The 24024-nt window shown below is 40.4% G+C and overlaps 1 protein-coding gene across 4 annotated transcripts in view; it reads right to left on the bottom strand.

Moving 5' to 3' along the window:
• The window catches only part of LOC126194683 (influenza virus NS1A-binding protein homolog), a 286130-nt gene that overhangs the window by 27008 nt on the left and 235098 nt on the right, over positions 1–24024 (bottom strand). For all 4 annotated transcript variants that reach the window (XM_049932892.1, XM_049932889.1, XM_049932891.1 and 1 more), the window contains exons 3-8: positions 21492–21679; positions 19631–19829; positions 12105–12287; positions 9808–9939; positions 4365–4491; positions 157–378 (exon numbers count right to left, since the gene is read on the bottom strand). In XM_049932892.1, coding sequence (XP_049788849.1) covers positions 157–378; positions 4365–4491; positions 9808–9939; positions 12105–12287; positions 19631–19829; positions 21492–21679 — 1051 coding nt within the window. The remainder of the gene's footprint in view (positions 1–156; positions 379–4364; positions 4492–9807; positions 9940–12104; positions 12288–19630; positions 19830–21491; positions 21680–24024) is intronic.

Raw genomic sequence — 24024 nt, 5'->3', positions numbered from 1 at the left:
AGCAAATAACTGGTTGGTTACTCCATTGTTTTAAGAATTAAAGTAACAAATTTTAAAATGGTAATTATGTCACTTTTTAATAACACCATTAAGTATTCGTTTGCAAAAACTTAAAATGCAGCTTTCATATAAGTGTGCTGTACACATGTTTCTTACCACAAACAAGTAGCTTGTTGTCAAGATTTGCACAGCCAACAGCACACTTCACTGAACTCATATTGGCCATTACACAATACAAATCGGGCTTCTCCTCACTGGAGGGTCTACTTGGCACTGGAGTGTTCACGGGAGATGGGCTGGAGGGTTGATTAAGACGTAGTGCAATAGACATTGTCGCCAGCTGTCCATTCAGTGTCACAAGTGCCAGGAATGAGTGTTCTGAAAATACAATTACACAGGAGCCATGAACACTATAAATATGAGGCCATCTGCAAAACAATGTGTGTTGTTAACCTTCAAACTTCACTTGTTCATCCAGATTATTGGTGTACTTCCTAACATACACATATTTTAATACATAAAGAACAGTTATTTAATCACCTGACATGGGATGGAAATAAAGATATTCCTATTAATATTAAAAATTGCTACATAACCCGAGACCTTGAACTGAGAATTCCAGGTACCGGAGGGCTGGGAAGAGAGGGGCGGTAGCAATTGGAGTTACTACCTAGAATGGCTTCTTACATCCCTCCCCCATTTCCTTTCCAAAGACTCCAATTAATCTAAGAAAGTGGACTGATGTGTGGCGTATAGAAACACGTCACAAGAAACACAATCAGACTAGCTTTCGATCTCCTACTTTCTTTTTTCTAGTGAAATTACATATACTTTAACACACGCACACACGGACACCCAAATGCACATTCCTGTGCCCATGGTGAGGTTTATTACACATTATGGATCATTGAAAGCAGTTGGGTGGGCAGTGCATTCATTTCATTTCATTTCATCCTGTTTATCAGATGCCGTGTCATCTGTTTAAAAACATGACTCCTTCCTGCTGCTTTCTCCTTGCATTCTCCCATGTCACCTCCCTACAACCTTCAGCCCAGGTAAATGCTTTCAATAATAAGTTTCAAAGTAGCCTAGGAATGTGCCCCCCCCCCCCGTGTGTGTGTGTGTGTGTGTGTGTGTGTGTGTACACTTTTACTAGAGAAAGAGCTTTAAAACTAGTGTTTATATGCTTCACACATCAGTCCACTGAAAGCAAATGCTTCCCTTTCCCTTATTTATGTATATTTAAAAAAAGATTACAATCATGTTACATTATGATATATTTCTTTGATGCTCTGTATCGCCTGTGACATTTGTAACGTTCATACTTAGAATAGGGTACAACTCGTCACAGCTTTGGTTAGACCAGCAATGATGATCTACACCCTCAAACCTCCCCGAGTAATTTATGTACTACTACAATTCCATTTTTTCTCAGCTGCTAATAGTGCATGTTAAAATGGAGTAATAAAACTTGGTCCCCTACCTATTCTGTCATACAGAGAACATTAGTAAAAAGAAGCTGATAGCACAAAAATTTATTATTGGACTGCTACAGAACACAAAATTGTTTTATCATCTAGGTCAGCAGCTATGACAAAGCAGGTAAATTATTTCCATCTCTTATGCTTTTCTTCCCACAAATAACTATAATCATCACTAACGTATTTCTCATTGTATCATTTGTCGTATTGCCATTTGTATAAAATGCACACAGTACCTAAAAATTAATAATATTGACCCAGGGCAAGTTCAGCTTATCTTTCTATATGCTACATTCTTTTGATTATTCTAAAACCATTAGAATAGTTATTATGACTAAAAACAGCGTTAATTACGAAACACGAGTGATTAAAGTTTTGTCATACTTCCAAAAAAAAGCTGTAAAAATACATAAATTACACATGCAACTAACAACAAAAATATGTTAGCAAGATCTACATTCATTTCCTTAGATTAAACATTATTACTGAAACAGAATTGCACATTTAAGCAGACTAACCAGCACATTTCAATAGAAATTATTACTGTTTCTGCAAAAATCATGTTCAAACAAATCTCCATGGTTTCTTTAATTATTCAGAAATGTAAATCTTTAATTCTTTCAAATCCTCAGGCTACAATTTTGTACATTAACTTTTACTGTACCTTGGCTGCAACAAAAGTATTTTTTCCTAATGGAAACCTGAGGTACACAATTGTGAAGGTTCAACCTTTTCATCATGTGCAAATGCTGCCAACTGTTGGGCATCACTATGGAAATATCAGGAAGTCAGTGCAGCAGTCCGCAGCAGCTCATGACCACCAAAATACACCGTTGTGGTTGGTTCACTATATTTCACTTTATGACTGAATATTCTTATTGTTATTGTGCATGATAATTACTGAATGATCACTTTTCTTTTTATTACAACAAATAATATTTTGTAATAATTTTAGTCCATAAAATTAAGCCCAGTGTACGATGTATGTTTTAAAATGGGTGTATATTTTTGTATAAATCTTTCATCTAAAATCATCAAAAAAAAATCACCAAAGCATTATAACAAAGGAAAAGCTTCCTTCTTCCATAAAAATCTAAGATCTGATAGGGTTAATTGTAATTTGTGAAAAATTTGGCCAACAATAGATGAATTCAGTTTAAATCACTGTAAACTTATGTAAGGAGTAAGATGGAAGCCCTGTTAGGTTAGTTTTGGGTTGTTCTAGGCAGAGTTATGAAATGATTAAGATCTATGTCCGTTAATACAGAATAGTGTACCACAGTCAATACAGCACAGATTACAAATTGGGAAAGTATTGATTTATATAAATTCCAAATCCAAGAGTTGATTCAGTAATTTAAATGACAGTTTTAAATGATTTATTGAGTGGTGAATGTGTAATTATTCTCATGGACTGTGTTAAACTTCAATAATGATTATCACCAACTTTAACAATGGAGCTAGGTCATGATCAGTGCATTTTCCAAAGGACATTACTGTCCACATCAAGTTTGTACTGATGTGACTGTTGGATCTGAAGGACAGTGTCTTATTTGATTTCATTTAGTGGCTATTATGTTTACTTGCTACACAAAAGTAATTGTGCTTAATTAGATCAAGGTCAGGTTACTACATTAACACTATTGCAGGATCACAACAAAGTGCAATCTGTAGTTATTTCTACATCTATGCATAATTAAAGTATATGAGACTCTCTGGCCATAAACAGTAGTTATACAGTATCGAAAGTATCAAAGTGCAATTACAGCATGTGAACTGTAATTTTGGTATGGACTACACTATTGGCAGTAGATTATTCACACCACCAACTTTTCAGCGAGTTCTGACTAAGGCACCGCTACCAAGGTAACTGTGCTCATGAAACAGGTAAGCTACGAAGTGACAGCTCACTTTTACTGGGCTCTAAAATTTTCGTCTTCATAGCAGAAGTACTTGTGGATTTTAGAATAGTAGCATAATGAATGTTTTTAGAGTTTTCTGAAAAGACTATCACTGCAAACACTTAAAATAGCAGTTGGTAAAGAAAACTCCATTAATCATGTACTCATTAGTGCAGCATGGATGTCATCACTACACAGTGGGAATTACAGCAACAGCTGTCCTTGTTCTCACATTTTAATCCCTCATATATAAAATCTGGCCCACCCTTTTAAACATCAGAGTTCAGTTTTATACAGCCATATTTACATAAGAACATAGCCAAACTTTTTAAATGTGATAACTATGTCTCCTTCACTCAAGGCTGTTTTTAAAATTTTGCAATATAATGGAAAAACTGTTTAGAGGTGACTGTTGAATGCCTAGATTCATCTATTTCTTGGATGTTAGTATTCTATCCAAATGAATGACACTAAGTGGCAGTATATTCTACTACCTCATTATATAAAAATGGCATGAAAATAGGCAAGACTGCGTGGAGAATTGTGTGAGATGAAATCAAGCTGAAACATGTAGAAAAGATAAGAAACTGGCCCATGGAGGCTGTCAAAAGAGAAATATCTGTGAGAGAGTACCTGGTGAGCAAGTTCAATGGATCTCATTTTACAGCAGAAAATGATTATCACTATTTGATGCATTTTCTTCCTCAATGAAATCTAGCAGGTTGAGAAGCTCTCTTTTCCAACATACTTATCCAAAGACATATGGCAAGCACCATAAGGAAGCTCATACCCTCAGGAAGCCCCTACATGACTAGGATTGTGTTGAGCAAGCTGCGAAGGTTACAGTAGCATGTGAGCAACTATTTAATATCCCCAAAATTTAACAAAATATATAACTGCAACACACAGCGATAACATTTTCAAAATTATATATTAGATCAAACATATTAAGTGCTCTTTGTCACTTCTATATCTTACATACCTGCAACTTTGGTAGAAGCAATAAGGCTCCAGTCTTCTTCAGTTTGTTGTTCAATTCTCTCACCTATGTCACGAGAATACAGGAGAACACGTGGTTTGGCTGGTTGCAGCTGAGCCTTTCGTCGACCCTAAGAATTAACAACAACAGATCAACAATGGTAAACAATCATTGCCATTCAACAGTGAAAGGGTACTCAACTTCCAACTGACAATGGTAACTGCACTGAATTATGAAACAAAATGTTTTCTGTAAGTGTAATAATGCAATTATTGTTCATCATAAGGTAGTATCTTACTGCATCATAGACAATTTTCTAATACTGGACAAAATCACTAAACACAGTACAAGTTGTTGGTCACTTTTTTCCCTTCAGTAACAGAGAAGAAATTTTGAACTGTTAAGTGTCTAGATTGCCAGCTTGTCCTCTATTTTTTCTGAAACTCACAAGGAAGCATAAAAGCTCTGAAAATACTAATTGTCTAACATGTAACATGTTATTAACTCTGAAACAAGTTACTATAATTTTCATCATTTTTTTTCCAAATTTGAGTGATATAAAGGTTAATAATGTCTACATCTTCTGACACCTAATGATACACATCCACACCTCTTATTAACAACTGCATTGTCTACAGTAAATATTTGGCATATTGAATCATTCCTTATTGTTTTACTAAAGCTCATGAAGAAACTCATCCACACAAACAGTTTTCAGCTATCATTGAAAACATTTTGTTATTTGCACCTATTTTTTTTAGATTGAGAATATCCCATTGTATCTCCTTCCAATTTCTTTTATCATTACATGAACGTATCACAAAAATAAACATTATAATGAAATCTCAATGAAATGTTAGCCCAAATGATGAACATAAAAAAATATATTCAAGACAGTAAGTTTTAAGAGCTGTTTCTTTCAGATTACATTTAAAGTTATTGTAATACATCATTTCCCTTTTACATCAATTCTACACATGCATCTACATCTACATGTATACTCTGCAAACAACCATGAGATGCATGGCAGAGTGTATGTACCATTGCAGCAGTTATTATGGTTACTTCCTGCTCCATTCATGTATGGAGTGCAGAAGAATGATTGATTGAATACTTCTCTGCATGCAGTGATTATTCAAATCTTTTCCTCGCGATCCCTACACGAGTGATACATATAGGATTATAGTATATTCCCACAATCACCATTGACACTAGTTCTTAAAACTTTAATAGACTTTCTTGGGATAGTTTACATCCATCTTCAAGAATCTTCCAGTTCGGTTCCTTCAGTATCTCTGACACACACGCCCAAGTAAAAAACCTGTGACATTAGTGCTGCCCTTCTCTGTATATGTCCAATAGCCCCTGTTATTCCCATCTGGTATGGGTCCCACACACTTGAGCAATATTCCAGAACCAGTCGCACAAGTGATTTGTAGGCAATCTACTTTCCAGACTGATTGCACTTCCCCAATATTCTACCAATAAACTGAAGGCTATCACCTGCTTTACCAAAACTTCATGATCTTTCAAAGCAGTACATCTGCACTGCTGCATTTAGTATGAAGATTGAGGACAGAAATTTTTACTTTTAAAACAACTGCAAAATAATTTGTCTGCAACGGAAAATGTCTACTCTCTCATTTTGCACAACGGATGTGTACGATAAGTTAACAGAGTCTAAGTTTAAAAAGTATAAAGCTCAGATCCCATTTTTCCCCAGTCTATCTTTTAATCTGGAATTCACCCATTTTAATATTTTTTTGTCAATGTTTACCATTAAGACTTAACTGACTTTATACTGCAATTCTTTTGCATATGCTAGTTTGTTCTCAATTTGGAAGCAGTTTTCAAACATACAACATGATCGTACCTGGAACACACAGCTTGAGTTCCAAACCAACCTTCTGGTTCACTATTTATATTTTTCATTCCCTGCAATAACTGCAACCCCTCCGGCAGGCGCACTTACTGTTGTCACACGAGCAGGTGCACATTGTAAAATTTACAACGTGGTCATTTGTCAGTAAAAACAAACTTGTCTTAAACAAACTGTTATATTTATTGAAGAAAGAAGTTCATATTAACTATCTTCATCATTTATAACAAAAGGTTTTGCTCTTTTAGTTACTTAAATAACAATTTATCCAGTTTTTCTGACATATGTTTACTTTCATAACACCCCACAGACAATTTGTTTGCAAATTAATTTTCCAGCTATGTCCAGAAAAATGTAAAAGTAGCCAGTGGCCATCTTCTTGCAATTTTTGGTGTACCAGGCACACATTTTAGCTACAACATCAACTCCACCTTTTGTCATGTTGTATTAAATTATGATTTCAAGTTTTTCATCCGCTGTTTGCATGTCATGCACAGCAGACATAAGTATGATAGTACAGTTTTTACTAGGAACACACGAAACTAAGGTCTTATCCTACTGAAATCCAAACATTGCACTTTCAATTTCTTTTGTTTTGTTTGGGAGAAATTCTGGAATAATTTCACGTCTGTTCTTCGTCATTGTACCAATGTAAATGATAGTCTTCTGCAGCAAATATTCAGAAAGGAGGTAGCTTATGTACCAATTGCCAGTTGTAAGGTTCCTGTTAGAATTTTCTATAGGCACCACATATATTTTCACTATATCCTCAGGAGCATTAGATACTGTCCTTCGGTCGCATGCACTGCACTGCAATAAAATGTTTTTGCATCACACAGAGAAAACATTTTTGTCCCATATTTAGCTGGTTTGCTGGGTATGTACTGCATCCATCTACAGCGGTCTCCGTAGGGGTGAAGCATTTCAACTATCATGGTGAATTCACCAGGCTGTAAGAACATTGACAGTTAGCAGCAAAAGGATCCAATACAGTACCAATACTGTACAAATTCCAACCAACTAATCAGTTTTTCCTCCTGTCATTCCTCATTTCCACATCAACATACCTCAAATAGCTTAGAAAAAATAGAAACCTATTGTAGCTCATTGCGGTCCTAAGCAGTAGCATTTGTGTTCCATCCGCTGCCCAGAGTTCCAGTACATTAGTATGATGGCATCTTCTTCTTCTTCTTCTTCTTCAAAAATCTCTAACACAGCCATTATTTCGTCCCTGCAAGAACTGATGTGCGCCTCACTGTTTATTTATATAGGTATTTGTATAGTTTACAATTTCATCAATAAGGTCAAGGTCAATTACTTTCAAAAAGCACTAACTTCATCAGTTCCACCCATCACCTCTCACTTTGGATCTGGTGGAATTTGCACAATGTTTTTTTTCTGTTGGTTTTTTATGTTTTAGCACACTCGCCCTTATACCAATGTGAAAATTTGTCGTTTCAACAAAGAACCCTTGTACATCTGCTGTCTCTTCAGGATCATCGCCATCCTCACCATCAAGTTCAGATTCATTGCCAAGGTCCTATTCAGTGTTTTCATCACTCAAATCTACTTCGCTTACTGTATTTACTCGAATCCAAGCCGCACTTTTTTCCCGGTTTTTGTAATCCAAAAAACCGCCTGCGGCTTAGAATCGAGTGAGAAGTAAGCGGAAGTTCTGAAAAATGTTGGTAGGTGTCACCACAACTAACTTCTGCCGTCAAATATATGTCGCGCTACACAGGTGTGCTTTGCAGGCACAAAGATAAATACTGGCGCCAAAACCTCTGCGTCAGTAAATAAGTTTAAAGGGACAAGAATGTAAACATTATGCCATGTATTCTTTCGTGTTTGCTGCTAGTTCATTTAAATCCTGTCTGCCTAATAAACTACGAAACTAGAACAGCAAACGCGGCTGAATATACATATCATGTCATGTTTATATTCGTATTATTCTTATGCTGAATAGTGATACAGTCAGAAACTAAGCACGGCAACTGACTAGATTTTTAAATCTAAGATGACCCTAATTTCTGTCCAGAATATAATGTACTAAAGAGTCGTCTGCAAAGATTTTCAAACGGAGAAAAATTTTCGCTAAACTCTCGTTCAGAACATCATCTATCATACGTAGTCTATTATTTGGTTCTTGTTGATCATTATCAAAGAAAGCAGCAGTTTAAGTAACAACAAATAGCAGACTCTCGCCATTGTTTCACTTATGAGACAATTCCTCTTTTTTTAATTGTAAGCCGCGGTAGCGCGCACAAAAGCAAGCATTATCAGAATGTAACAAACAATGCATGACACAGTACAATAATGCATTTTCAGCTTAGAGTGACATAAACACCTGTAACAAAGAGAACGGCACTTATCAGATCAAAGCAAAATAAGCAATCGATTCAAACCAGACGAAGTAAGCGAAAAAGGAAGGGTACCTGTATAAATGCGGACGGAGCGCCTGACACATAGCAATGGCTACCTGGTAAAACTTAACTGTTAAGCTTACGACTCGAACCAAACTACTGTAGCTGTATCTTCATCCATTCGACCTCAATTGTGTTACACGTTACAATGGACCAACTGTTTTTTGATTTGGAGGGGCGGTCTAAAACTTTTCTCTCACCTTGAATTTTGAGTCTCAAATTTCAGGAGCGGCTTAGATTCGGGAATTTTTTTTTCCCTTGATTTCGAGTCTCATTTTTTGGGTGCGGCTTAGATTCGAGTGCGGCTTAGATTCGAGTGCGGCTTAGATTCGAGTGCGGCTTAGATTCGAGTGCGGCTTAGATTCGAGTGCGGCTTAGATTCGAGTGCGGCTTAGATTCGAGTGCGGCTTAGATTCGAGTGCGGCTTAGATTCGAGTGCGGCTTAGATTCGAGTGCGGCTTAGATTCGAGTGCGGCTTAGATTCGAGTGCGGCTTAGATTCGAGTGCGGCTTAGATTCGAGTGCGGCTTAGATTCGAGTGCGGCTTAGATTCGAGTAAATACAGTACCTCCACGCCTGAAAAGTCTGGATAGACATTATCATCACCTTCTTCAAGCAGTTTGCGAAATAATTCGTCTAATACACGCTTTGAATTGGAACAAAACATCAAATAAATGAAATGAATAAATACATTCAGATGTCAGTGTAACCAAAGTAACATTTCCCATGTGGAATGTAAGCTTGGAACTATCACAGCAGGCGCACGTTTTACTTTTTACAACATTCGACATGATGTTGCTTACAATTCAGATAAACTGAGGAAGCTAACCAAATGAACTGAGCCACTTTAACATTGTTGAGAAAACGTCAACAACGGAATACATGGCAGCAATGGCACAATAGCTCAAGGTTAAGGCATTGATTAGGCATAAAAACTGCTGCTGTTGTACTTTTACTTTTTACAACAGTGTGCCCACTCAAGGGTTAATTTTCCAAATATATGAAAACGAACTGCAATCAAGAATGAATGAAAAAGAGAAATTTGAAACAATACACCTAAACAATGATGGTGCAATCAAGCAGTCATGAGAGTTTTCATTATTAGTTCATATGTCTCAGGAAGTTAATACTGATGACATTATTACCTTGGGATTTGCCTGACTCTTCTTAGACATTTTCTTATAGTCTTGTACTATTTCAGTGTCACCCACATCACCAGTCGGCAACTCAGAGCAATCCTGTAAGGAATTGTCCAATGCCAGGTACAAGAGATGTGTCTAAAACAAAACACGTCAATTAGTTATGCAACAGGGTAAGACAGAAACATTCACATATACACATACGTAGTTTACTCCAATTCTGTTCAGGGAACACTTTAGTTAATGGTAACTGCAAAAGAGTTTTTTTAAGAATAAGAATTATTATTGTGTCCAATAAATTTTGGCCACATTGCAACAACACTTTCTTATCAATAGTAATCACCCAGTAACAGTGGCCATCTCTGCAAGAGTTTTGTGAATGAATGGAAGTTTTATTTCTGAAGCACTTTATCCAAAAGCTGAAAATATTTAGTGTTTATTCATTGTGCCTGCTTGTTACTCAATGTCACCTCACGCAATGTGGTCCGTAGCAGTCTACGCTTTCCATATTGCTGTTATTCTCTCCTGGACTTTCCACTGTGAGTTTACCAATAATAATACAATTCACAAAATGAAAAAGTGTGCTGGAGGGAGTGGGTGGTGATCAAAAAGAAAAAAAAAAGAAGAAATGTACGTGAAATTAAAATATTTTGTCTGAATCTCATTATGCAAGCCACAACTACAAAAACTACTACGAAGAGTTTATCAAAACAAGTGTGTCAATAAGACTGTAACAAATTAACTCTTAACTGTACAAACCAACATATCTAAAATATTCCTTTTAGTAGTACATTGTGTTACGAGGGATGTACATACCTGAATAATTACTTAATGAATACATTATCAAAGAGAAAGGAAATTTTGTCTTCAATATTAACAAACTAATTCTATTGCTATGACGAACACCCTGCCCTCCCATAAAATTATGTAAGCAACAAATGTGGCTCTATGTGGAAGTTTTTAATTCCATATTTCTGCAGCATGAAGCCAGACTGCCTGTTTTGAACTAGGGAATCTCAAAATTCCAGATTAAAAATGAAAGCTACTGTCCCAAACCAAAGCTCAGCACCATGTTTTTATGACAGACCACAGGTTTTACATTGTATGCTTGGTAAGAGAAGATGGGAGGTGGTGTGGTTTTGTATCCCTCAGAATTTTACGGAAGACTACTTCATAAACAAAACATACCACCACATAACAGAGTAATATGAATAGCTTATATTTGATGACTTGGGACACATGCTGACAAAAGGTAAGGGAGTGGCATTTACTACAAAAGAAAGCTTCCTGCTGTTAATAATCTTTTATTATTTTCTGGACAACCTTTGACAGTTCAGTGCTTTTATGAAAGCGAAACAACTATTTAAGGAAAGTTGATTATCACAACTATTGCAAAATACGGAATACTAAGACAATGTCAACAGAAGAAAAAGTTGGAGGCATACATTATGAAACTGGATAATGCATGCAAAAGAAGCATTTTTCGATAGTAAGTTTGTCATATACTACAAACATTTTATATAAGCCAAGAAAATTACAAATTGCAGACATGCCTAACAATGTAATCGCGCGGAGGGCTCTAAACGAAGTTGTAATAAAATTACTTTAACACCGGAGGGAGGAAGACAGATTAGTATTTAACATCTTGTCAATGGCATGATCGTTAGATTGAGCAGAAGTTCAGATTGAAGAAACAACAGTAAGCAAAACCTTCTGTGTTCATTCTTTCCAAAGGCACCATCACAGTATCCAGCAACCACATCAAGCAGTTTAGGAAAACTGTAGAAAACCTAATCTAACAACACAGCTTACATCAGAATTAAAGTAAAATACTAAGTTAAACAGGACCATAAGGCAGGTCCACCATACTACTACTCAGTTGAAATATATGGGGCAACTTTCTATGCATACAGTAACATATACATCCAACAGATACATAATCAAGAAGTTTAAAACCTGTGAATTACTACAGTTTGGACAACTCCCATAAATTACTGAGTAGTGGCATATCTTTCCTGAGAGAGAAGACCAAAGAAAATTTGATTCCCATGAAGGCGTCAGACAATGTGATGGAAGAAAGAGAACAAACTGTGCCATCCATCACAACAATTAGTATTAATCTATTATTCCATCTTATTTAGTGCATCACTTTTCAAGGAAATCTCGTTGTCATCAGGAAGTTTCCAACTATGAACTATGTTAACAGTAGTTAAAATATCCTGTCATTTTCAATTTCAATGTGGGTAACTAGTTTTTATACAAAGAATTTGAATTTAAGTCTGACTAAGTTCTTAAGGACTTACTTTCTCTGTAAGTTGCTCAATTAGAATAGCATCGCCTTCAATTTGTCGTCGGACCCACTCCAATGCTAATTTGCAAGCTGACTCACAAGCAACAAGAGACATTTCTTGTCTTGTCTGGTTCAGAACTTCTACTCTCACACATGGCAATGACAGCAAAATGTTTGATTGTGAAACTTGAGTGAACTGCAAGGAAACAATTTTTAAAAGTTGTTAGACACACTGGAAACACACTTCATAATGAAACAGGTTTTTAGATCAAATTCTTTGAGAATGGAACTAATACTACACAATCAGAATACAATGTGTTAGGACTATTAAATGTCTTGACTATTATGTTTCTTTGTTTTTCTAAGTAGCCCAAAAAACAATGCAAATGTTCAATGGTTTAATAGCTATCAAGAAGATTATCATCTCTTCACTAAATTTGTTGGTTGGTTGGTTGTTTGAGGTTTAAGGGACCAAACAGCGAGGTCATCAGTCCCTTGTTTCAAATATACTCCATTCTGCTAACGGGACATCTCAGAAAAGTCAGAACAATAAAACGGAAAAAGGGAAAAACGTAAAAGGGCAGTCACATTGTCATTGGTAAAAACAAATGAGGGAAGTCGGCAAGAGAACGAACCCAACACTATGCTGAAGCAGCATAGGCAAGACCACCTGTGACTTAAAAGGTGTAACTGCTAAAATGCAGAAAATACGTATGGAAATAAAAAGACTAACCAAGCCTGAAAAAAGGGTAAAAAAGAGTAAAAGGGGAAAGAAAGAGGATTCCGGTCAGGGAGTTGAATCGGGAATCTCTAAACACTGCCTACAGTGGGAGACACCCAAACACTCACCGCCCTGCCCCAACACCAGAGAGATTAAAAACCTTAAAACTGAGAATAAAAACCACTCTCCCGGAGGAAACCGAGAACCAGAGAGATCATCCGGGAATCGTCAGCCAACATCAAAGGTAAAGTGTGGGGGAGTCGGTACTTAGTACGCAGAGCCAAAAGAAGGGGGCATTCAACCAAAATGTGGGCCACTGACTGAAAGGCTCCACAACCACATAGCGGGGGTGGCTCACCACGCAAAAGAAAACCATGGGTCAGCCTGGTATGACCAATGCGGAGACGACACAGTGTGGTCGAGTCCTTTCGGGAGAGGCGAAAGGAAGAACGCCATGGGCCTGGTGTCACCTTAATTGCACGAAGTTTATTAGACAGTGGAGTAGCCTCCCAAGAATTGGCCCATGACTGCGCGAAGTGGGATTTGATGTGAAGCCGTAAATCCGCTGCAGGAGGGGTTACAGGAAACGGGGGGTAAGTAACTGCTCCCCCAGCCAAACGATCAGCGAGCTCATTTCCCGGGATACCCACATGGCCAGGGACCCATAGGAAGTCAATGGAACAAGCAGCACGGTGAATATCAGCGAGATGGTCATGGATGGCAGAGACCAAGGGATGGCGCGAAAAACACCGATCAATAGCAAGAAGGCCACTCATCGAGTCCGTACATAACAAAACGCGGTTGTGTTGGGAGTGTTTAATAAAGGTAAGGGCCCGGGAAATTGCCATCAATTCCGCAGTAAACACCCCACATGTAGGTGGCAGCAGATGATTTTCCGTTCCAACAGAGGACGTGAAGGCATACCCAACATGATCAACAGATTTAGAGCCATTAGTATAAAAAACAACAGCATCCCGAAACTCCCATAAAATTTTGCGGAAAAAGGAACGAAACACCACCGGGGGGATGGAATCTTTCGGACCGCGGCGGAGATCCATCCGAATTCGAGGCCGAGGAACTAACCAAGGAGGGGTGGAGGGGAGGGAGCGAGGAAGACAGGACAAAGAAGGAAGCTGAAAATCACGGTAAAGAGACGCAAGGCGCAGCCCAACCGATAAACCCGCCCGAGGGCGGGAGTCGGGTGGGCGACGTCCATGGTCTGGGAACAGGATAGAATAGGAAGGATGAGAGGGAGAAGAACGGATAGTGAGGGCATAAGACACCAGAAGCTGGGACCACCGAACAGAAAGGGGTGGGATCCCAGCTTCAACCAGGAGACTATCAACAGGACTAGTAGGGAAGGCACCGGTGGCCAAACGGATACCACGATGGTGGACTGGATCCAGCACGTGCAGTGTGGAAGGAGCAGCTGAACCATAAACTTGACAACCATAGTCCAAACGAGACAGAACTAGAGCACGATAAAGACGGAGGAGGAGGGAACGGTCCGCACCCCAAGAGGAGTGGGCAAGGAAGCGAAGGACATTGAGTTTACGGAAACATCCTACCTTCAGGAGTCTGATATGGGGCAACCAAGTGAGCTTGTTGTCGAAAAGAAGACCCAGGAAACGAAACTGTGAAACCACAGGCAATCGTTGTGCAGCGAGATAGAGCTCTGGATCAGGGTGGACCGTAGTACGGCGACAGAAGTGGACCACCCGCGATTTTAAAGGAGAGAATTGAAACCCGTGAGAGAGGGTCCATGCAGAGGCACGCCGTATAGCCACCTGGAGCTGCCGTTCTGCAGATGCCATCGAGGAGGAACTAACCCAAATGCAGAAATCATCCACATACAGGGCAGGGGCGACCAAGGGACCGACAGAGGCCACAAGTCCATTGATAGCAATGAGGAAAAGAAGGACACTCAAGACAGAACCCTGTGGGATGCCCGTCTCCTGGGTCCGTGGAGAACTAAAAGCAGTACCAACTCGAACTCTGAATGACCGATGGATCAGGAACTGGCGGATGAAAATCGGTAGTGGGCCCCGAAGACCCCACTGATGAAGGGTTAGTAAGATGTGATGGCGCCAGGCCGTGTCATATGCCTTGCGAAGGTCAAAAAACACTGCAACCAAATGGCGGCGCTGGGAAAAAGCCTGCCGAACTGCGGATTCCAAGCGAAGTAAATGATCGACTGGAGATCGTCCCTCTCGAAAGCCACACTGGTAAGGGGACAATAGATGCCGAGATTCGAGGACCCAAGTGAGCCGACGGGCTACCATCCGTTCAAGTAACTTACAAACAACATTGGTCAAACTAATTGGCCGATAGCTGTCAACAGATAGGGGGTTCTTACCAGGCTTAAGGACAGGAACCACAATGCTATCCCTCCACTGAGAAGGGAAGTCACCCTGGAGCCAGATACGGTTAAACACCCGAAGAAGATGTTGCCGTTGTGGAGCACTGAGATGTTGAAGCAGTTGATTATGAATGGAATCTGGGCCAGGGGCCGTATCATGAGAAGAAGATAGAGCAGAAAGAAATTCCCATTCAGTAAAAGGTTCGTTGTAAGATTCTGACTCACAAGTGGTGAAACATAAGGTGACAGCTTCAGCCTGCTGTTTTTGATGAAGGAAAGCAGCTGGATAGGAGGCTGACGCTGATGCCACTGCAAAATGGGTCGCAAGATGTTCTGCGAGAACTAATGGGTCCGTACAAATGCCATCTGGGAGGTGAAGGCCTGGGAGGGTGGACTGTCGATGGCAACCTTGGAGAGAGCGAAGTGTAGCCCATACCCGTGACAGAGGGACAGTGGAACCAAGGGAAGAAATGAATCGTTCCCAACATATCCGCTTGCTCTGTTTGATTAAATAACGGGCTTTAGCGCGAAGGCGTTTAAAGGTAGTAAGGCTGGCTACAGATGGGTGCCTCTTAAAGTGTTGCAAAGCTCGACGGCGATCACGGATGGCAATGGCAATGGCCGTACTCCACCATGGAACTCGCCGGTGACGAAATGGTCCAGATGAGCGCGGGACAGCAAGGTGAGCAGCGCGAACAATCGCGTCAGACACATCACGTAGGACGTCATCAATACCGCCCGACAAAGAGGGAGAAAACTCGACCTGTGCAGTGTATAGAGGCCAATCGGCGCGGTGGAAAGACCAACGAGGTAACCTGTCCATCGGGGAGCGCGAAGGGAGCGTGATAATCAACGGGAAATGGTCACTATCACAAAGGTCGTCGTGTGGCGACCAGTGTAATGAAGGGAGGAGAGAGGGAGAAGAAAGAGAAAGATCAATGGCAGAAAAGGTACCTTGACCAGCACTGAAATGAGTAGGGGAGCCATCATTAAGAAGGCACAGGTCGTGGTCTGCAATAAATTGGTCTATAAGAAGACCTCGTCTAGATGGAAAGACACTGCCCCACAAAGGATGATGAGCATTAAAATCCCCAAGGAGGAGGAAGGGAGGAGGAAGTTGCTGAAGAAGGGTGGTTAAGGCAGCAGGCGTAAGAGCCCTGTCAGGAGGGAGATAAAGATTACAAACGGTGACTGCAGAGTCTAAGTGGACCCTAACAGCAACCGCTTCCAATGTAGTTTGGAGAGGAATCCACGTGCTAGCAATGTCGGTACGGACCAATGTACAAACGCCACCAGAAGCCCGCAAGGGTCCGACCCGATTTCGACAGAAAACACGGTACCCACGGAGGGTCGGTGAGTGAGCATCAGTAAAATGGGATTCCTGGAGAACCACACAAGCTGCAGAGTAGGACGAAAGAAGGGATTTGAATTCCGGAAGGTGTCGATAGTAGCCATTACAATTCCATTGGAGAACCACAGAACGATGGGTTAAATGAGGGCTGAACACGCTAAATCCAGTCATACTGCCGGGTCCCCACCCGTCACAGACAAGGAGGGGGCGACATCCATAAACGACAGGTCAGAATCCGGTTGTGAAGTCGGGGAAGGGACCTCTGGTGACACCAGAGGCTCTTTGTCCCGGGACTTATGTTTCTTCTTCTTTTCAGGCTGAGATCGAGGAGGGCTGTGTGGCATAAAGGAGCCAGCTGCAGCAAGATCAGGAACAGAAAGAGACCGGGCGACCTGGGGGCCGACAGACCGCGGCTCTCGCGGTCGCCGCGCGGCAGCAGATCTTTGACCTGGAAGGTGCCGGGAAGGGGCATCCCGGGAGAGGCGCCCTTGACCGGCAGACGCCGAAGGAGTGGGACACTTCTCCGGCTGGGGAGGGGGAGCAGCACCCAGAGGAGAAGGTGTGGGAGCTGCAGGGGAGGGGGGGGAGGAGTGGGGGCCGGGATGGGGGTAAGGAAGGAGGGGGAAGGGGTGAAGATGTAACCAAGGCGTAACTTGATGTCATGGACACAGGGTGCAGTCGTGCATATTTCTTACGGGCCTCTGTGTAGCTTAAACGATCGATGGACTTATACTCTTGTATCTTTTTTTCTTTCTTATATACTGGGCAATCTGGTGAACGTGGAGAATGACTACCATGACAGTTTACACATACAGGAGGGGGAACACAGGGACTCCCCTCATGGAGTGGACGTCCAGTCACCACAGAGAGGGTCCTGGGAACAGCGAGAAGACATGTGGCCAAAACGCAAGCACTTAAAACACCGCATAGGAGGTGGGATGTACGGCTTCACATCACAGCGATAGACCATAATCTTAACTTTCTCAGGAAGGGTATCCCCTTCAAAGGCCAGGATAAAGGCACCAGTATCAATACGGTTATCTTTAGGACCCTTCTGAACACGCCGAACAAAGTGAACACCCCGCCGTGCGAGATTGTCCCGAAGTTCCTCATCAGTTTGAAGGATGAGGTCCCTGTGGAAAATCACACCTTGTACCATATTTAGAGACTGGTGAGGGGTAATAGACACAGGAATTGTGCCAAGATGGGTACAGGCACGAAGGGCCGCAGATTGGGCAGCTGAAGTAGTTTTAATCAGCAACGAACCCGACCGCATCTTGCTCAGGGAGTCCACTTCGCCAAACTTGTCTTCAATGTGTTCCACAAAGAATAAAGGCTTGACACTGGTGAAAGTATCGCCATCAGTCCTGGTGCAAACTAGATAACGGGGGAAAGGTTTTGCCCCTAGACGACGGGCCTGACCCTCTTCCCAGGGGGTAGCCATGGAAGGGAAGGCCGAAGGGGCAAGAGAAGCAGCACTTGAGGAATCAGTACCACGCAGAGAGACGGCCGCAGAACGGCCAGAGTTTTGGACCCTTATGCGTTTCATCTGCATAGCGTCCGCCCTGATACCACCCACTCCGATCAGGGGCTCTCCTCACGGGCGCCACCCAGCCATGGCAAGGGCCGTCTGGCACGGCGGCCATTGCCGGGAGTTCCGATGCTCCAGGATGACGAGCAACCACTCCAAGGCATGCATGAGGAGGTCACAGCTCAGGTATCAGAAGTGTGATCCCTGTGTGTTCAGGGGGCTCAACCAAAAGGGTACATAGCGACCCCACCACACGGGCTGGCTACCGTGCTGGCTATGCACCCTAGCATCAGACCACGACGTGAAAGAAAAGGTGGAATGTACTAGGAGGGCGCACGTCGGAGACACTAGGTAAGGTGCTCTTCCCCAAATGGCTCACACTACGGAAGAGAAATTTTGGAATGGAGGTCAAACCCCAGAGGGGGACCAAGGAATGCCAAAAAGAGGAGATAAGTACGCAACAAAGCCGGAGTGTAAAACCAACAGAACCAGGAGGATAGCGGGGCGAACATAAGCAAGGACACCAATAGAGAGAGAGGAGAGGGCAAGGGGAAAGGAGTATGGAGGGGAAAGGAGGGGAACGGAAAGGAAATGCAGCCCGGGAGAGAAAGGAGGCTGCAATGGCTCGGGGCCCCGTGCTCGCCACGCACGTATCCACAAAAGAGTTGTGGACCCCCTGGGGGGCACTAAATTTGTCTTACTAATGTGACCAAGCCCTTAAGATGAATGCCACTGTAGTTCCATTAAAATAACAGTGGCAAATTTCTCCGCCCACGTTGTCAAATAAGTAGCCTTTGGTCTCCAAGGTCTAATTTAGTGGAGAGGCATGTGACCTAGTAATAAAAGTTCATTCGAACAAAATTACTTCTCTGACTAGTTTACAAATCAAATGAATTTGCTCAGTCTGCTAAGATGGATAGCAAACAATCAAAGAACTTCCCTCAACCCAAATCAATATCCAGTGGTGTATGACAGAAATATCTGAACACCACTGATTCATTAGAGCCATTGAATAGTTTGTCATTTTTCTCTAACATTTTTTTTTTCCACTAGATTGGTAACACTTGTCATTAAGGGCTTCTGCAGTATGAAAAGCATTGTCAGTATTCTGGAGCTGAACCCAGTAGTGAGAAAGTGACATTTGTCTCCAGCAAGCTAAATTCATTCAGCCACCCACCATCCCACAGGTAGAAGATCAGTTGCAAGTTTCTAACAGTCCCAATAGGGAATAACAGTAACATTTTGGAGTCTAAAACTAAGTTCTCTGAGCAATGTATCTTTTGTCAGTTAATTTGTTCTTGCTTTCTAGTTTATGTTGCACTGCACACTTCAAAAGAGTGTACACTTTACCTATAATTTTTAATGAAAAATTGAGCACACACTTTCCCATTTCCTGTTTTCTTGTTTCGTAGATACAGTATACTAAATTATTTGTCACTGGACTAAATTACTATCTTATTAATTCCAATTTTGCTACATGACTTTGAGAATCCACTAAAAACCACATTTACCAAGCAATGAAAGAACAGTCAATAATCAGGAAGGAAAATTGAAAAATTAATTTTTAAGTTCCTTACCTCTCTGTTTATGAAGTTGTCCACTTGCTCAAGGAGACTCTTATTCCTGGCTATGCCAGGAAGTGATCTTGTTTCAATGCAGTTGTCAACAGACAAGTTCTTGATGAGGTGTCGTGCACATTCACGCACCACACGATCCATTTTCAGGTACGATGCAGCAAGATAAACAGCTTTCACCTGGTGGTTGCTCACTTCCAGTCTGAAAGACAAAGACCAGTTCATCACACATTCATAATTTAGTGATGGATTCCAGAATCTACCGTAAACATCACAATCATAACTGAAGCACTTACAATGTCAGTGAAACCCACAAAAGAGATCTGACTACTGTACTGTAACAGATCAAGATTAACCAACTTTATTAAACAGTAAGTTTGATTATTAAAGAGAGTTGTTATGTAAATTAAGGGTGGAGGGGGGGAGAAAGGAAAGGAAGGGGAAGAACTATTGATATCAGCTGCATCAAAACTAATTAATTTACATATTATGCATCACAGCTGTGGGTTCCTCTCAGTGAACGTTCTTTCAGACATGTCTAAAAGAACAAACACCATGCACTCATACATATTAAAGATGGTGATACTACACTGTAATTTTGTTACCTAAGCATATATGTATGGTCATATTTTAATTTTCATCTTACACTAATCATTATATAACAGCACCAGCACCAGGAGAAATAAGCAGTCCACGAAAGAAAGTAACTTAACAGAATCCCATACAATGATATAATTAAATGTTCATAAAATAATTTTCAATTTACTGGTCTTCAATATGTACTGGAACAGTGGTCTTTGTATACAATGATAAAGATGTTGTGTTGAGAGTTAACACTATGTACTGTGCAGAGTTGAAGTACTAATTTATTTGTAAAGAGAAATTGCTTAATGTAATATTAAATTGTTAAAGGAATTCATTTTACAAAACTTAACACAGAAAAGCTTTGTTACTTACAAAACTATTATTTCAAAACATGTTTATATTTCTTCTTGGCCTTGAGGTCACATGTGAAACTTTGTATTAATCATCTTTCATTGTAATTTATGTAAAATGTTAACTCTAATAGTTCTGAAAAGAATACAATGTATTGTCAAGTTTCTATCAACCCGTTTACATGGAGCTCCCAAAACAAAGATTTCATAAACCGATTTCACAACACTGCTTCTGGGTGGTCATGCAAACACTTCAAAATCGATTCTGGAAATCTGCACCTAACTGACAGCTTTCAAATTATGCAATCGATTTTCACTCCCATGTAAACACAACATGTTTTGAAACATGTTGCCAATAGCACTCATTACTTGGTGAGAATAAAGAGCTAATTGTGCTTCAAAGATAATTTCTGAATCAATGCCGACTGAGTGTCCACAGGTCATTTTCTTCAAGGTTTTTCATAATGTCCAAACAGTACATGCTCCAAAATTCTACAACAAATCGACATCAGCAGTAAGTACCTGTTATTTCAGCGGATTAATTCTATTTCCTTTCTTGAGAATCGGTGTGACCTGTGCAACCTTACAGTTTTTAGGCTTTGATCTTCCACTGCGTAAGTGGCTGTATGTGTTTACTAAGTATGGAACTCTGAAAGGAACTTAAGTTTTACGTAATTTGGACCAGAAGACTTGCATTTAGTAAGTCATTTAAGCTGCTTCGCTACCAAAACTAAAGCAAGTCTCATCTGTTACATGTGTAGGTGAATGAATTTTGTAATTTTTGCTATCACAATAAATTCAATATAGATGTAGTAAAGCGAGCAACCAATTGGTGGTTATGGATGATGATAAATTTTAGTGTAAGAATGTTCCTTACAAAATCACCTTCATTTATATAAATATCTATTAGTTCATTTACTAACACATACCTTGAAGTATAAGCGTAATCTATCAATTTATCAATAGCACTCTTCTCAAATCCTCCATTAAGCTTGTATGTGACGACATTCTCACGTTGACTGCCCTTTGTCTCATCATCAGCAGTGAACATCTCAAATAAATGGGGGCTAACTGTACCCAACACTGCCCTATGAGCATGGAACTCTGCACTCCCAACCTGTAAAAACAAAGCAGCACTATATTGCACCATAGCATCTCACACATGAGTAAATGTTTTAATTTTCTAACAACCATTCTTGCCGTGTGTGTGTGTGTGTGTGTGTGTGTGTGTGTGTGTTGGGGGTAGTTTGCAGCTGGCACATGCCTTAGCATGCTTCTTCCAAAGGGTGTTTGAATCCTTATGGTTACTGCCTAAAACATTTGCTCTTAATGACATTTGCTAGTAATATAACAATCATTTTCAGTTTTAATGTTACTTGCACAAGCACAATATAAGAATAATTTACATTTAGATATTGGTTTCTTGTATAGAGTGTTCAAAGGGAAGGAAGATTAGAGTTTAGCATACTGTTGATGATGTCATGGACTGAACACCATTTCAGATTTTGGGTCGGAAACAGGAGAATAATTTCTGATTTTGGATCGGAAACAGAAGCAAGTTGAACAAACAATCCCAGGCACATTTGCTCAAAGCTTCGATCTGACATCATAACATTTCAAAACCCCTCCCATCTATTTTCTGATACCTAGATTCGAGGACTGAATTTTCCCTTTACCCTTAAGATAAGCAGCAATGCCACGAAACAACCCACTGTTCTTACAGCACACAAATAACTGCTCTGCAACAGTAAATATCAGCTACAACAATCATCATAGTTGCCATGTAGCTATTAAGCTAGTAATAGGGTAAGCAGAAGGTATTAACAAACCTGAAGGAGCAGTGGCTTTGTTCAGAGGAAGAATTTTCTTGTAACTTTACTAAGCAAACTTGGCTTGAATACACAATAGTTGGAGTTTAACAATTGTTAGTTATAAATACTGTTTCGAACACCTGCATCTAGAGCTATATCCATAACCACGGTGTATACGCAGACAAGGAAAAAAAATTCCCAGATTTCCCAGTTAAAAATACACTCTCTCCGGGGTGAAAACCAATTTTCTGTGTTAAGTGACAGTCTATTTTCCCTCTGAACTGTAAAACTTATCAATCCTCTGAATGGTTACAGTTTTATTCACGCGTGTAGAATTTCCCCGCACTTTAGAAAACTAAACTCTGAGAAGAAAACACGTTTTGGATAGATGTTTGATGTGCAACAACATGTATGCTGCATATTTTCTGCTCTGCACATCAGCCCCGGATCTACGATATTTCTGGACCTGAGCAACACTAGATAATGGCACCCTCCACCTCCCTCGAGTGTTCTAGACAGGATGTCAAAAATTTTAAAAATCGAATTTTCAAAAATATATTCATTTTGTAGTGCACATCTTTCTGAAGATGTCTGATACATAAACCTTGCGTTCAAGGAAATGTAAGACATTTTATTTGGTCTCAAGTGTGCCAAAGTGGAGTGCTACGCTTCTCCACACAGCATTCTTCTATCGCAAGTCAATGTATTTCGCTCTGTGGAATTTAAACGTGTATATTTTGTAACGGATGCCATCAAACTAAGTGGAAATTAAAAGTCCTGTGGGCCTTCCTGCTCTCAGTCGGCCAGGTCGGCCAGTTTGACATCCTGCACACTTATCTCATGCACACCCAACCAACTGTGGGACATAGCACCAGATTCATGGGAAAGTCTCGCGGACAATGTGACGTACTTCCAGAAGCTGACTGCCACCTCCAGGCCTTGTTGGTGTGGCAGGTAATTGATGCTAATGGTGTGTGGACCTAATACTAGCGTCAATCCCTGATGTGAAATTTTGTCGTCTCTAATCAACTTTATATTACAACATTTCACACAACTGTATGTTTGTTAATACAAAATTAAGTGATCCTTGTATTTTATTTATTGAATTCATGTTTCACTTAATGCATCTAAATTTGAAAAACTCATAAACGAGTTAATATTAATGAAAATAGAAATGATGTCCAAATATGAGACAGTCACAAAAAAACACTTAATATCAACCACTGTAGAACAGATAACCTCTAAAATAATAATATTCTCTTTCCTACCACCTTTCCAACATTTTCTGCATTAATTTACTGTGCCAAAGAAGTACAGTCAGGGTATACAAAAGCTTTTTTGAGGTCATGGATAGCATTCCATGCACTGTGCCCATTTCTCTACGGGAATCTTCAGAGTGGTGGCCACTGCAGAATATACAGGGAGAGTACAAAGTCTTACCCTGATTATAAAAATTTGACATAATAAGTTACATTTGATGCCATTACATAGGTTAGTGTACCTAGTTGTTGTGACCAATAGATGGCGCTAGTGCTCCACAACACTGACAGTCTGTTAGGTCACGTTAGTTGCTGGCGGAATAGCATCAAAGCATGAGAAAGTGCAATGTGTGTTTTGGTTTCACGAAACAAAATCGCTCATCAGTGTTCAG

Source organism: Schistocerca nitens, chromosome 7 (genome assembly GCF_023898315.1).
Source record: "Schistocerca nitens isolate TAMUIC-IGC-003100 chromosome 7, iqSchNite1.1, whole genome shotgun sequence".
Lineage (NCBI taxonomy): Eukaryota > Metazoa > Arthropoda > Insecta > Orthoptera > Acrididae > Schistocerca > Schistocerca nitens.
This window is presented reverse-complemented; position numbering and strand designations above follow the sequence as displayed.